Source organism: Acipenser ruthenus, chromosome 43, assembly GCF_902713425.1.
Source record: "Acipenser ruthenus chromosome 43, fAciRut3.2 maternal haplotype, whole genome shotgun sequence".
NCBI lineage: Eukaryota > Metazoa > Chordata > Actinopteri > Acipenseriformes > Acipenseridae > Acipenser > Acipenser ruthenus.
Genome location: NC_081231.1, coordinates 9,119,414 through 9,134,729, shown reverse-complemented (window position 1 = coordinate 9,134,729; position 15,316 = coordinate 9,119,414). Strand labels below are relative to the sequence as shown.

Below are 15,316 nucleotides of genomic sequence, written 5' to 3'. Positions count from 1 at the left end.
AACCCCTTCTATACATTTCAGCTTCAGCCCTTGGGTTCCAATGCAACTACAAACTAAAGGTAACAAACCAGGATTATTATTGTTACATGTTACTGTTTGTACCACTTGACCCTCATTCGATTAAAAATAAAATACATCTTTTAGTAATCAATCTCCAGAAGTGTGCTTCTAAATGTGTTTCCAAAAGCTGCTCCACACGAAGCACCTCAAAGCTGCTCCACATGAAGCACCTCAAAGCTGCTCCACATGAAACACCTCAAAGCTGCTCCACATGAAGCACCTCAAAGCTGCTCCACATGAAACACCTCAAAGCTGCTCCACATGAAGCACCTCAAAGCTGCTCCACATGAAACACCTCAAAGCTGCTCCACATGAAACACCTCAAAGCTGCTCCACATGAAGCACCTCAAAGCTGCTCCACATGAAGCACCTCAAAGCTGCTCCACATGAAACACCTCAAAGCTGCTCCACATGAAGCACCTCAAAGCTGCTCCACATGAAGCACCTCAAAGCTGCTCCACATGAAACACCTCAAAGCTGTCCACGTGAAGCACCTCAAAGCTGCTCCACGTGAAGCACCTCAAAGCTGCTCCACGTGAAGCACCTCAAAGCTGCTCCACGTGAAGCACCTCAAAGCTGCTCCACATGAAGCACCTCAAAGCTGCTCCACATGAAACACCTCAAAGCTGCTCCACATGAAGCACCTCAAAGCTGCTCCACATGAAGCACCTCAAAGCTGCTCCACATGAAACACCTCAAAGCTGTCCACGTGAAGCACCTCAAAGCTGCTCCACGTGAAGCACCTCAAAGCTGCTCCACGTGAAGCACCTCAAAGCTGCTCCACGTGAAGCACCTCAAAGCTGCTCCACATGAAGCACCTCAAAGCTGCTCCACATGAAACACCTCAAAGCTGCTCCACATGAAGCACCTCAAAGCTGCTCCACATGAAGCACCTCAAAGCTGCTCCACATGAAGCACCTCAAAGCTGCTCCACATGAAGCACCTCAAAGCTGCTCCACGTGAAGCACCTCAAAGCTGCTCCACGTGAAGCACCTCAAAGCTGCTCCACGTGAAGCACCTCAAAGCTGCTCCACGTGAAACACCTCAAAGCTGCTCCACATGAAACACCTCAAAGCTGCTCCACATGAAGCACCTCAAAGCTGCTCCACATGAAACACCTCAAAGCTGCTCCACATGAAGCACCTCAAAGCTGCTCCACATGAAGCACCTCAAAGCTGCTCCACATGAAGCACCTCAAAGCTGCTCCACATGAAACACCTCAAAGCTGCTCCACATGAAACACCTCAAAGCTGCTCCACATGAAACACCTCAAAGCTGCTCCACATGAAGCACCTCAAAGCTGCTCCACATGAAACACCTCAAAGCTGCTCCACATGAAACACCTCAAAGCTGCTCCACATGAAGCACCTCAAAGCTGCTCCACATGAAGCACCTCAAAGCTGCTCCACATGAAGCACCTCAAAGCGGCTCCACATGAAACACCTCAAAGCTGCTCCACATGAAACACCTCAAAGCTGCTCCACATGAAACACCTCAAAGCTGCTCCACATGAAGCACCTCAAAGCTGCTCCACATGAAACACCTCAAAGCTGCTCCACATCAAACACCTCAAAGCTGCTCCACATGAAGCACCTCAAAGCTGCTCCACATGAAGCACCTCAAAGCTGCTCCACATGAAGCACCTCAAAGCTGCTCCACATGAAGCACCTCTGCAGTGGTGTCATTTTCTGTGACCTTAATGTTTTAAAGTAATGCTGGATTTTGTTTGTTGTTTTTCCCATTTCCGCATGCATGACATCCCTGTACAGTGCAAACCTGTTTGAGGATCCATTGCTCCTGATCCAATCTAAATCAATCTGCATGCTGTTTGGATTAATAGACTTCTCTTCTCCTAGACAGGCAGCACAAATAGTGGAGCCCAGCAGTAAAGCAATAAAGAAGAAACACTTCACAGCAGTTCAGTGTAAAATCAATGCAAAGTTTATTAGTGGCTTCTGAATAGTGAAATGTGTAAAGGTGTTCTCTTTTAATAGCATCATCTACACTTCACACTGTCTTACAGGATGCAATTGATACACAATATATAAAGCTTTAAACATTCTATTTTAATGGCAGTGCTGATTTATATGTGCAGCTTGGACAAAAGTTTAGCATCACCTAGAATTTTTGGTACAATTCATAACTTTTAATTAACATTGTGTAATCAAAGAAACTACACAAGGATATAACAAAAGTCTACTGGATGCCATAATAGTAGTACAGTACTTCATCACAGATTTCAAAATGTCAATTTATTTCAATATCTGTCACTTTTTCATTCAGTATATGCAAAACTACAAATCACTGTAATTCAATATGTTAACGTAACATTATTCAGCAGGTTTCATTTGACTATGAAGCAAAATTAGTTCATTCTATAGAGTGAGGCAAAACCCTTGATCATATATCTGTAATCTATTCCAGTCAGTCAAAGCTCTCAGCCTGCATTAAAGCATCTAGCAGGACCAGTGAAATATGACACTGCTTACACTCACACACACACATACAGCCTAAACTGAAATGGGTCAGACAATCTTACAATAGATCACACTAAGCTAACTAATAGTAAATTGTTTATCGATATAGCAAGTTTACTTTAAAATACATTCTTCATCCAACTATGAGATAGATTACTTATAGTTTCACTAAAACGTTATTTCACACACAAGGTGTGCAAACTAAACAATTAACATTTCAATTGTACGTGATAGTGTTACAATTAATTAATTTAGTTTCATGAGAGGAAAACGCAACTGGAACTATACTGGCTTACAGCAAACTCAGTCTCTCTGCATTTGCTCGTTTACTAGCTTGCCTTCCCTTTTTGGGTCGTGTTCTCAGTCACAGTCCCGGAGTTGCAGCTTGGCATAACAGAGTGACAGCAATTAGTTTAGCAATCAAAGTGGAGCACAACATGTTTAGTTTTGCTTGAATATTTATAGCATTTCTCTATGCTAGGTTGCTATCCATTAGGTCATTTGTTCATCTTGCACCTTAAAACTCAGTCCTTTGATGTTTAATGTCCTTTTCCGCTAGGACATCGATGCTTTATGTCTTCCTCGCGTCAAACCGCTTCTTGTTGCCGCTGTGAATTATCTGTACAGAATTCAACTGTCCTTTCAGCCTAATCCAGTCCAGATGCCACCCAGCCCTGCTCACCTAGTTCAGGGGTCACACAGTTCAGTGTGTCTGCAGGAAAGGAGCCCTTTTTCTTCAAGACACAGAGATTGCATTAATCTGTCCAGTTACATTTATAATACACTTTCATGTATTAATATCATATTCAGGGAATATTCACCACAAACAGCAGCATCTTCCCCTTTTCCAATGTCTCTCTTGGGTTTGTTCAGTTCCATTGCAGATCTGTATCTCAGGAATCATTGACAGTTTAAACAATGACAAACCTTTTACATACAGAGGTAATGGAAACATAATAATGTGCCCTTTATACACACAGATACTGGAAAACATACAGGAACTCAAACTCAACGTCAATGAAATCCTTTATAAATAACTAAGCCTGCCTTTGGATGTACTGCATTGTCACTCTAATGATATCATACTGATACACAATACAAGCAAACAAGCCATATTTTGCCCAAAAGGAATAAACAGCTAATGGTGATTCCACAAAAGCACCAGCTCTGTTACTGTCAAACAGTCTGAGGCAACTTCATTCTGCAGATTGTTTAGATCAATTATTCAAACTGTATAAACTATGAATGTAGTAATGATGGTAATGTTGTAGCATGTAGGTTTTGCAGATTTGAGTAAATGCACATTTTGTGAATTGTTTGCTTGCAAACTTTTCATGTTTTACAGTATATTTATACAGCTCTACTAAAATCATAGGGCTCCAGTATACAACAAGCTTGGAGGTTATCAGTACTTAAAGAGTGCATAAGGACCTTTTTATTTGATTGTGTTACATATCCCCATGTGTTGCTACAACTGTTTATGTAAGGAGTGTGTTTTGTTTTAATTTATTTTTTTACATTTTGACCACTTTTTTTTAAATTTTAAATTGCATTCCCTGCCTCAAGATGGCTTCCCATGTACCCGCATGGACCTCTGAGAACTACATTTCCCATCATCCTCCTGCTCACTGGTAAATCCATCTTGGTTACATATGTGAGCAGGAGGATGATGGGAAATGTAGTTCTGAGAGGTCCATGCAGGTACATGTGAAGCCATCTTGAGGCAGGGAATGCAATTTAAAAGTTTAAAAAAGTGGTCAAAATGTAAAACAGCATTTGCTTCAGTGCAAAGTTTGCACCAGGTGAAATAAAAAAAGGTTGCTTCAGCTTGTGCTTGCACTGGAGCAATAGCTTAGAGGCCATTCTAGTAATATGAAGGGCACACTGCTGCCACACCCATGAAGAGAGTTTTAGTTTTAGATTCTTTTAAATAATTCACTTCTGTTCTCACCGACACTGGTACAGTAATGGTATTTTAAAAATAGGATGTGTTTTTGGCATCTTTGTTTAATGTGTTCACAGAAACAAGCTTGGCATAAATCCTCACAGCATGATGAGTGAGATTCATTTCCAATGCAGTTCATTCTGAAAGAATGGGTCTGTCTCCTTCAGTTTGACACGCTCCCCTTCTCAGTGTCTCTGGATTCAGGCTGGCTCTCACTCCTGGAGACCCCCTTCATTTACTGCAGGGTGAGAGAGAGACAAGGAATCAGTCAGCTCTCCACACACTCAAGCAAGCAGGGTGGAGAGGTGAGGGACTGGGAGGGGAGGGAGGCTGGCTCCAGTGTGAATTCGCTGGTGTCTTTTTAGGTTTCCTAACTGACTGAAGCTCTCCCCACATTTAACACAGTGATACGGCTTTTCTTCAGTGTGAATGCGTTGGTGTCTATTTAGGCTTCCTGACTCACTGAAGCTCTCCCCACATTCAGTACAGTGATATGGCTTCTCTCCAGTGTGAATTCGCTGGTGTCTTTTTAGGTTTCCTAACCGACTGAAGCTCTCCCCACATTCAGTACAGTGATACGGCTTCTCTCCAGTGTGAGTTCTCTGGTGATTTTTTAGTTTACCTTTCTCAGTGAAGCTTTTCCCACATTCAAAACAGCAATATGGCTTCTCTCCAGTGTGAAATCGATGGTGTCTTTTTAGGCTTCCTAACATATTAAAGCTCTTCCCACATTCAGTACATTGATACGGCTTCTCTCCAGTGTGAATTCGCTGGTGTTTGTTTAGTGTTCCTTTCTCAGTGAAGCTTTTCCCACATTCAAAACAGTGATACGGCTTCTCTCCAGTGTGAAATCGATGGTGTCTTTTTAGGCTTCCTGACACATTAAAGCTCTTTCCACATTCAGTACATTGATAAGGCTTCTCTCCAGTGTGAATTCGCTGGTGTTTGTTTAGTGTTCCTTTCTCAGTGAAGCTTTTCCCACATTTAAAACAGTGATACGGCTTCTCTCCAGTGTGAAATCGAAGGTGTCTTTTTAGGCCTCCTGACGCACTGAAGCTCTCCCCACATTCAGTACATTGATATGGCTTCTCTCCAGTGTGAATTCGCTGGTGTGTTTTTAGGTTTCCTGGCCAGCTGAAACTCTTCCCACATTCATTACATTGATGTGATATCTTTGGCCGGGATATTTTTTCTGTATCCTTAAACAAGCAGCCAATAGACTTCTCTTCAATGTGGACAGGCTGCAGTTCAGTCTCGTCCTCTTTAATCTGAACAGGCTCCAATTCAGTCTCCTCTTCTTTAATGTGGACAGGCTCCAGTTCAGTCTCCTCTTCTTTAATGTGAACAGGCTCCAATTCAGTCTCTTCTTTAATGTGAACAGGCTCCAGTTCAGTCTCTTCTTCTTTCATGTGGACAGGCTCCAGTTCAGTCTCTTCTTTAATGTGGACAGGCTCCAGTTCAGTCTCTTCTTTAATGTGGACAGGCTCCAGTTCAGTCTCTTCCTCTTTAATGTGGACAGGCTCCAGTTCAGTCTCTTCTTCTTTCATGTGGACAGGCTCCAGTTCAGTCTCTTCTTTAATGTGGACAGGCTCCAGTTCAGTCTCTTCTTTAATGTGGACAGGCTCCAGTTCAGTCTCTTCTTTCATGTGGACAGGCTCCAGTTCAGTCATCTCCTGTTTAATGCAGACAGGTACCAACTCCAGAACCTCCTCCTGTTTAATGTAAACAGACTCCATATTTCTAACTTTGCTTTCACCAGGACAAGGCAGTCCTGAAAACAGAAAAAGAAATGAAGTATTACGATCTGTTCTCTACTGATATGATGTCTTACAACTCAGACCTGAACTGGCTTAGGTTCGATCAGATTCAAAGATTCTTATCATTTGACCACCCGTTTAAAACATAAATGCGTGTCTCAGTGATGTCACGCAAAAAAATAAGAGATCAGAGAGTGAAATCCAATCCCTCCCTAATGCAATGATATGCGTTTCCAACTTGCACGGCAGTATGGTGTCCCAGTAAGTCAAAAAAATGACGTCCTTAAAGGGTTAAGTGCACATGTATAATATGTTAGTCTTTATAGAATACCTGTGAAAAGTAAAATATAAAGGCCAGTTTACTTACCTGTTGTTAAAGGAGGACAGCAGGACAGCAGGGTGGCAGCATGAAGAGGAAAAGAGAAAAAGAGTTAGGCAGGAACGCTGAGCACAGGGATCTCTTTGAAACGATGCACATTTTAATAGTAAATAATGTACATACTGGCCGCATCATTACTGCGTTTGTGAGAGCAGTCTGCAAGACGCCATGTTGTGGGACATTGATCATTACCGTAGCCTGGTTATTATTATTATTATTATTATTATTATTATTATTATTATTATTATTAGGCAGACTTTATCCAAAGAGACTTACATGTGTTACAGGGCAGTACACTACTAGAATACAATGAGATAAAAACCCTTTAAAACACCAGAATAATTCTAGAACCCTTCTCAATTTTTTGCAAAAATTACAAGAAATTTACAGATTTAGCTCGATTTACATGATTTATTCAAAACTCAAAAAGGAGGAAAATCTAAAAATTACAAGTGTTTTAAAATTTTAAACAGGTCTACTCATTCTTTGCAATAACAAACTTTTTTTTTACTCTATAACTTGTCATGAAAATAAAAAATGAAAGACTTTAAGAAACTAGTTACAAAAATGTAACCTTCTATTATACATGGTGTGTTGTTTCATACTTGGAAACAATACTGTGTTTGATTTTAAGCAATTGAATTTAAATATTTACATTGATTAAACCTATAAATTTCTATAACAACTGTGGCTCTAAAACAGCAATATTAATATTATAAAACTGTTTAATTGGATTGTGTAAGTGTTGAATTGTTTAATGGGTGTGAGGATTGTGGAAGTGTTGAATCTGCTGAAACCCCAGAGCACAGCTATCACGGCACAGCACAAACCAGAGCACAGCTATCACTGCCCAGCACAAACCCCAGAGCACAGCTATCACTGCACAGCACAAACCCCAGAGCACAGCTATCACTGCACAGCACAAACCCCAGAGCACAGCTATCACTGCCCAGCACAAACCCCAGAGCACAGCTATCACTGCACAGCACAAACCCCAGAGCACAGCTATCACTGCCCAGCACAAACCCCAGAGCACAGCTATCACTGCACAGCACAAACCCCAGAGCACAGCTATCACTGCCCAGCACAAACCCCAGAGCACAGCTATCACTGCCCAGCACAAACCAGAGCACAGCTATCACTGCACAGCACAAAACCCAGAGCACAGCTATCACTGCCCAGCACAAACCCCAGAGCACAGCTATCACTGCCCAGCACAAACCAGAGCACAGCTATCACTGCACAGCACAAACCAGAGCACAGCTATCACTGCCCAGCACAAACCCCAGAGCACGGCTATCACTGCACAGCACAAAACCCAGAGCACAGCTATCACTGCCCAGCACATCCCCAGAGCACAGCTATCACTGCAACGCACAAACCAGAGCACAGCTATCACTGCCCAGCACAAACCCCAGAGCACAGCTATCACTGCACAGCACAAACCCCAGAGCACAGCTATCACTGCACAGCAAACCCCAGAGCACAGCTATCACTGCACAGCAAACCCCAGAGCACAGCTATCACTGCAGAGCAAACCCCAGAGCACAGCTATCACTGCACAGCAAACCCCAGAGCACAGCTATCACTGCAGAGCAAACCCCAGAGCACAGCTATCACTGCGCAGCAAACCCCAGAGCACAGCTATCACTGCACAGCACAAACCCCAGAGCACAGCTATCACTGCCCAGCACAAACCCCAGAGCACAGCTATCACTGCCCAGCACAAACCCCAGAGCACAGCTATCACTGCCCATCACAAACCCCAGAGCACAGCTATCACTGCACAGCACAAACCCCAGAGCACAGCTATCACTGCACAGCAAACCCCAGAGCACAGCTATCACTGCCCAGCACAAACCAGAGCACAGCTAACACTGCCCAGCACAAACCCCAGAGCACAGCTATCACTGCCCATCACAAACCCCAGAGCACAGCTATCACTGCACAGCACAAACCCCAGAGCACAGCTATCACTGCACAGCAAACCCCAGAGCACAGCTATCACTGCCCAGCACAAACCAGAGCACAGCTATCACTGCACAGCACAAACCAGAGCACAGCTATCACTGCCCAGCACAAACCCCAGAGCACAGCTATCACTGCACAGCACAAACCCCAGAGCACAGCTATCACTGCACAGCACAAACCCCAGAGCACAGCTATCACTGCACAGCAAACCCCAGAGCACAGCTATCACTGCCCAGCACAAACCAGAGCACAGCTATCACTGCACAGCGCAAACCCCAGAGCACAGCTATCACTGCCCAGCACATCCCCAGAGCACAGCTATCACTGCACAGCAAACCCCAGAACACAGCTATCACTGCACAGCAAACCCCAGAGCACCACTATCACTGCACAGCAAACCCCAGAGCACAGCTATCACTGCCCAGCACAAACCACAGAGCACAGCTATCACTGCACAGCAAACCCAGAGCACAGCTATCACTGCACAGCACAAACCCCAGAGCACAGCTATCACTGCACAGCACAAACCCCAGAGCACAGCTATCACTGCCCAGCACAAACCCCAGAACACAGCTATCACTGCACAGCACAAACCCCAGAGCACAGCTATCACTGCACAGCAAACCGCAGAGTACAGCTATCACTGCACAGCAAACCCCAGAGCACAGCTATCACTGCACAGCAAACCCCAGAGCACAGCTATCACTGCACAGCAAACCCCAGAGTACAGCTATCACTGCACAGCAAACCCCAGAGCACAGCTATCACTGCCCAGCACAAACCAGAGCACAGCTATCACTGCCCAGCACAAACCCCAGAACACAGCTATCACTGCCCAGCACAAACCCCAGAGCACAGCTATCACTGCCCAGCACAAACCCCAGAGCACAGCTATCACTGCCCAGCACAAACCCCAGAGCACAGCTAACACTGTCCAGCACAAACCCCAGAGCACAGCTATCACTGCCCAGCACAAACCAGAGCACAGCTATCACTGCCCAGCACAAACCCCAGAGCACAGCTATCACTGCCCAGCACAAACCCCAGAGCACAGCTATCACTGCCCAGCACAAACCAGAACACAGCTATCACTGCCCAGCAAACCCCAGAGCACCGCTATCACTGCCCAGCACAAACCCCAGAGCACAGCTATCACTGCCCAGCACAAACCCCAGAGCACCACTATCACTGCCCAGCACAAACCAGTGCACAGCTATCACTGCCCAGCACAAACCCCAGAGCACAGCTATCACTGCCCAGCACAAACCAGAGCACAGCTATCACTGCACAGCACAAACCAGAGCACAGCTATCACTGATCAGCACAAACCAGAGCACAGCTATCACTGCCCAGCAAACCCCAGAGCACAGCTATCACTGCCCAGCACAAACCCCAGAGCACCGCTATCACTGCCCAGCACAAACCCCAGAACACAGCTATCACTGCCCAGCACAAACCCCAGAGCACAGCTATCACTGCCCAGCACAAACCAGAGCACAGTTATCACTGCCCAGCAAACCCCAGAGCACAGCTACTACTGCCCAGCACAAACCCCAGAGCACAGCTATCACTGCCCAGCACAAACCCCAGAGCACAGCTATCACTGCCCAGCACAAACCAGAGCACAGCTATCACTGCCCAGCACAAACCAGAGCACAGCTATCACTGCACAGCAAACCCCAGAGCACAGCTATCACTGCCCATCACAAACCCCAGAGCACAGCTATCACTGCACAGCACAAACCCCAGAGCACAGCTATCACTGCACAGCAAACCACAGAGCACAGCTATCACTGCCCAGCACAAACCAGAGCACAGCTAACACTGCCCAGCACAAACCCCAGAGCACAGCTATCACTGCACAGCACAAACCAGAGCACAGCTATCACTGCCCAGCACAAACCCCAGAGCACAGCTATCACTGCACAGCAAACCCCAGAGCACAGCTATCACTGCCCAGCACAAACCAGAGCACAGCTATCACTGCACAGCGCAAACCCCAGAGCACAGCTATCACTGCCCAGCACAAACCAGAGAACAGCTATCACTGCACAGCGCAAACCCCAGAGCACAGCTATCACTGCCCAGCACAAACCAGAGCACAGCTATCACTGCCCAGCACAAACCAGAGCACAGCTATCACTGCCCAGCACAAACCAGAGCACAGTTATCACTGCCCAGCACAAACCCCAGAGCACCGCTATCACTGCCCAGCACAAACCAGAGCACAGTTATCACTGCCCAGCAAACCCCAGAGCACAGCTACCACTGCCCAGCACAAACCAGAGCACAGCTATCACTGCCCAGCACAAACCCCAGAGCACAGCTATCACTGCCCAGCACAAACCAGAGCACAGCTATCACTGCACAGCGCAAACCCCAGAGCACCACTATCACTGCACAGCAAACCCCAGAGCACAGCTATCACTGCCCAGCACAAACCCCAGAACACAGCTATCACTGCCCAGCACAAACCCCAGAGCACAGCTATCACTGCCCAGCACAAACCCCAGAACACAGCTATCACTGCCCAGCACAAACCAGAGCACAGCTATCACTGCCCAGCACAAACCCCAGAGCACAGCTATCACTGCACAGCAAACCCCAGAGCACAGCTATCACTGCCCAGCACAAACCAGAGCACAGCTATCACTGCCCAACACAAACCCCAGAGCACAGCTATCACTGCCCAGCACAAATCAGAGCACAGCTATCACTGCCCAGCACAAACCCCAGAGCACAGCTATCACTGCCCAGCACAAACCAGAGCACAGCTATCACTGCCCAGCACAAACCCCAGAGCACAGCTATCACTGCACAGCACAAACCCCAGAGCACCGCTATCACTGCCCAGCACAAACCCCAGAGCACCACTATCACTGCCCAGCACAAACCCCAGAGCACAGCTATCACTGCCCAGCACAAACCCCAGAGCACCACTATCACTGCCCAGCACAAACCCCAGAGCACAGCTATCACTGCCCAGCACAAACCCCAGAGCACCACTATCACTGCCCAGCACAAACCCCAGAGCACAGCTATCACTGCCCAGCACAAACCCCAGAGCACCACTATCACTGCCCAGCACAAACCCCAGAGCACAGCTATCACTGCCCAGCAAACCCCAGAGCACCGCTATCACTGCCCAGCACAAACCAGAGCACAGCTATCACTGCCCAGCACAAACCCCAGAACACAGCTATCACTGCACAGCAAACCCCAGAGCACCACTATCACTGCACAGCAAACCCCAGAGCACAGCTATCACTGCCCAGCACAAACCCCAGAGCACAGCTATCACTGCCCAGCACAAACCCCAGAGCACAGCTATCACTGCCCAGCACAAACCCCAGAACACAGCTATCACTGCACAGCACAAACCCCAGAGCACAGCTATCACTGCACAGCAAACCGCAGAGTACAGCTATCACTGCACAGCAAACCCCAGAGCACAGCTATCACTGCACAGCAAACCCCAGAGTACAGCTATCACTGCACAGCAAACCCCAGAGTACAGCTATCACTGCCCAGCACAAACCCCAGAGCACAGCTATCACTGCCCAGCACAAACCAGAGCACAGCTATCACTGCACAGCAAACCCTGTAAATTAAAGCCTATACATAACTAATTTACATTTGCATTCTCTGAATATTGAAAAAAATGATATTTTTTAAATCGTGTTACACGTAATCAGAGTCACCATCCAGCGCGTTCTGTTTATTCTGGATGTTTGCTTTTTACTGCATTCAGTAACTCCATCCACAGTAATTCTGAATGCTTTCATTTCAAATGGTGAAGCATTGAACTTGTGTTTTTGTGGTTGGGCAATTTTGTTTGGCATAATTATTTACATACCACAGTTCTCTTGTCCAGTTCCTCAAAATAACCTCAAATGTGCTTTTGCCTCGTTCCTTTGTTTAGAGATGCAATTCTATTTAAAATACAGCAGAAAAAAACACTTTTCTTACCCCATGTGGACTGAACCATGCCCACTACAGCATGAACAGACGTGTTGAGAATAAAACCAGCCCCAGTGTCAATCTTTCTATTGCACCAATTCTAAAAACTACTTGGAGGCAATTGCCAAACCCCTTCCCTTTTATAATTTCCACCCTTACCACAGCAGTTGGATACGCGATGGCCTGCTGTATATGATGATAAATTACTAAAATGAATACATAAATAAAGTATGCGTTTGGTGAAATTTGTCACGTGACCGGTTATACATCTAGCATATTATTCAACGTTTAACCACCTTTGTAGAGTTTATACATTTAAACTTCCCATCCCTAGTATATCCATTGCTGCAGCACCAGTGGATGATGGATGTGTCTTGTGTCATCTGGAAAGAGCTGCATGTTCTACCTCTTGCCTGATGATGGCAGTCTGAAGTTACTTGTGTTGTCTGGTTCCTTTGGCTGCTTGTGTGGGGTGGGAATGGAGAGTTAGGGTTAAAAACACTAATGCCACGTTCCCTTGCTTTTGTGGCGATGAGTTCAACCATAACTGCTGCATTAACATAGTTTATTGCAATGAATTTCTTTGCTTTTTGAGAAAACAGTTTTTATATTTATTATAAACTAGAGCTCTTGTGTGGAGGTGTTCCATACATGACTGCTGCATTTCACCACATTGTATTAGACACGTTAATGCAAAGAGTGCAAACTCAGTAACTCTAGCAAAATAGTACAACAAGGTTGATTGTATATACATTGTTTTTGTAATCTATGACACATAATTTTAAGATAAGAAATGCTGGACTGTTATCATTTTTATTACTATAACTCAGGAAACGTTTCATATATTTTCACCAAACCCTCGAAAGGCCCGTCCTCAGCACAGACCGCGTGTACCTCACTCAGTTTGGTGCATAAATTCAATTCGGTGAGCAAAAAAACATGTTAGGTAAAAGGGGGAAAAGGGAATCTTTACGAAAAAACAGGTATCCAGACCTCGTTAACCGTACGCGGTGACATAAGAGGAACATTCACCATTGTGGGCAATTCCAACAAACCCCGCCAAAGTTATTAATGTGCAGTTAGAGGTTTAACAGAAAGCTATTGCGCCACTATAATATGATTATTAATGTTCACTTCAGATTTATCGATTTCACACTGTAAAAAAAACACCTTACAGCTGGCAACCGACAGAGCATAGTGAAAAAGAATCCATGTTTCAGTGTTTCACATCTTATGAATCAGACACTTGAAATAAGATGCATGTCTACGTATTGTCATTTTACTAACATTTTAAAACACCCTGCGTCCAAGTAATTAGAGCACATTTGTGCAATTTCTGAAAAATAACGCATTTCCCGCAGATATTATGATAAACACTATAGATTTAAATTTACAGATGCAAACAACGGTGTTGTCGTTTTACAAGATTTGATGCTCTTGAGAGTGAGAGGCTCTGAATTTGAGGAGCAGGACCCCAGCAGAGCTACTGAATATTGAGGCTCTGAATTTGAGGAGCAGGACCCCAGCAGAGCTACTGAATATTGAGGCTCTGAATTTGAGGAGCAGGACCCCAGCAGAGCTACTGAATATTGAGGCTCTGAATTTGAGGAGTACGACCCCAGCAGAGCTACTGAATATTGAGGCTCTGAATTTGAGGAGTAGGACCCCAGCAGAGCTACTGAATATTGAGGCTCTGAATTTGAGGAGTACGACCCCAGCAGAGCTACTGAATATTGAGGCTCTGAATTTGAGGAGTAGGACCCCAGCAGAGCTACTGAATATTGAGGCTCTGAATTTGAGGAGTAGGACCCCAGCAGAGCTATTGAATATTGAGGCTCTGAATTTGAGGAGCAGGACCCCAGCAGAGCAACTGAATATTGAGGCTCTGAATTTGAGGAGTAGGACCCCAGCAGAGCTACTGAATATTGAGGCTCTGAATTTGAGGAGTAGGACCCCAGCAGAGCTACTGAATATTGAGGCTCTGAATTTGAGGAGTAGGACCCCAGCAGAGCTACTGAATATTGAGGCTCTGAATTTGAAGAGCAGGACCCCAGCAGAGCTATTGTATATTGAGGCTCTGAATTTGAGGAGTAGGACCCCAGCAGAGCTACTGAATATTGAGGCTCTGAATTTGAAGAGCAGGACCCCAGCAGAGCTATTGAATATTGAGGCTCTGAATTTGAGGAGTAGGACCCCAGCAGAGCTACTGAATATTGAGGCTCTGAATTTGAAGAGCAGGACCCCAGAAGAGCTACTGAATACTGAGGCTCTGAATTTGAGGAGTAGGACCCCAGCAGAGCTACTGAATATTGAGGCTCTGAATTTGAGGAGTACGACCCCAGCAGAGCTACTGAATATTGAGGCTCTGAATTTGAGGAGTACGACCCCAGCAGAGCTACTGAATATTGAGGCTCTGAATTTGAGGAGCAGGACCCCAGCAGAGCTATTGAATATTGAGGCTCTGAATTTGAAGAGTACGACCCCAGCAGAGCTACTGAATATTGAGGCTCTGAATTTGAGGAGTACGACCCCAGCAGAGCTACTGAATATTGAGGCTCTGAATTTGAGGAGTAGGACCCCAGCAGAGCTACTGAATATTGAGGCTCTGAATTTGAGGAGTAGGACCCCAGCAGAGCTACTGAATATTGAGGCTCTGAATTTGAAGAGCAGGACCCCAGCAGAGCTATTGAATATTGAGGCTCTGAATTTGAGGAGTACGACCCCAGCAGAGCTATTGAATATTGAGGCTCTGAATTTGAGGAGTAGG

At 45.6% G+C, this 15,316-nt stretch overlaps 2 protein-coding genes across 5 annotated transcripts in view; both read right to left on the bottom strand.

Annotated features, from left to right (window-relative positions):
- Positions 1-1,821: 1,821 nt before the first annotated feature.
- The window catches only part of LOC131709380 (zinc finger protein 79-like), a 237,825-nt gene continuing 224,330 nt past the window's right edge, over positions 1,822-15,316 (bottom strand). Inside the window, exon 3 of the transcript XR_009311491.1 lies at positions 1,822-1,836. The gene's annotated coding sequence lies outside the window, so the exon portion shown is untranslated. The remainder of the gene's footprint in view (positions 1,837-15,316) is intronic.
- LOC131709368 (zinc finger protein 501-like) overlaps positions 1,979-15,316 on the bottom strand; it is a 17,606-nt gene continuing 4,268 nt past the window's right edge. For 2 of the 4 annotated variants that reach the window (XM_059011867.1, XM_059011866.1), the window contains exon 2: positions 1,979-6,253. In XM_059011867.1, the coding sequence (XP_058867850.1) occupies positions 4,767-6,218 (1,452 nt within the window). In that variant the 5' untranslated portion in view covers positions 6,219-6,253 and the 3' untranslated portion in view covers positions 1,979-4,766. Of the gene's footprint in view, positions 6,254-6,606; positions 6,789-15,316 lie in introns of those variants that run through there. The other 2 variants (XM_059011869.1, XM_059011868.1) reach the window with 2 other exon arrangements.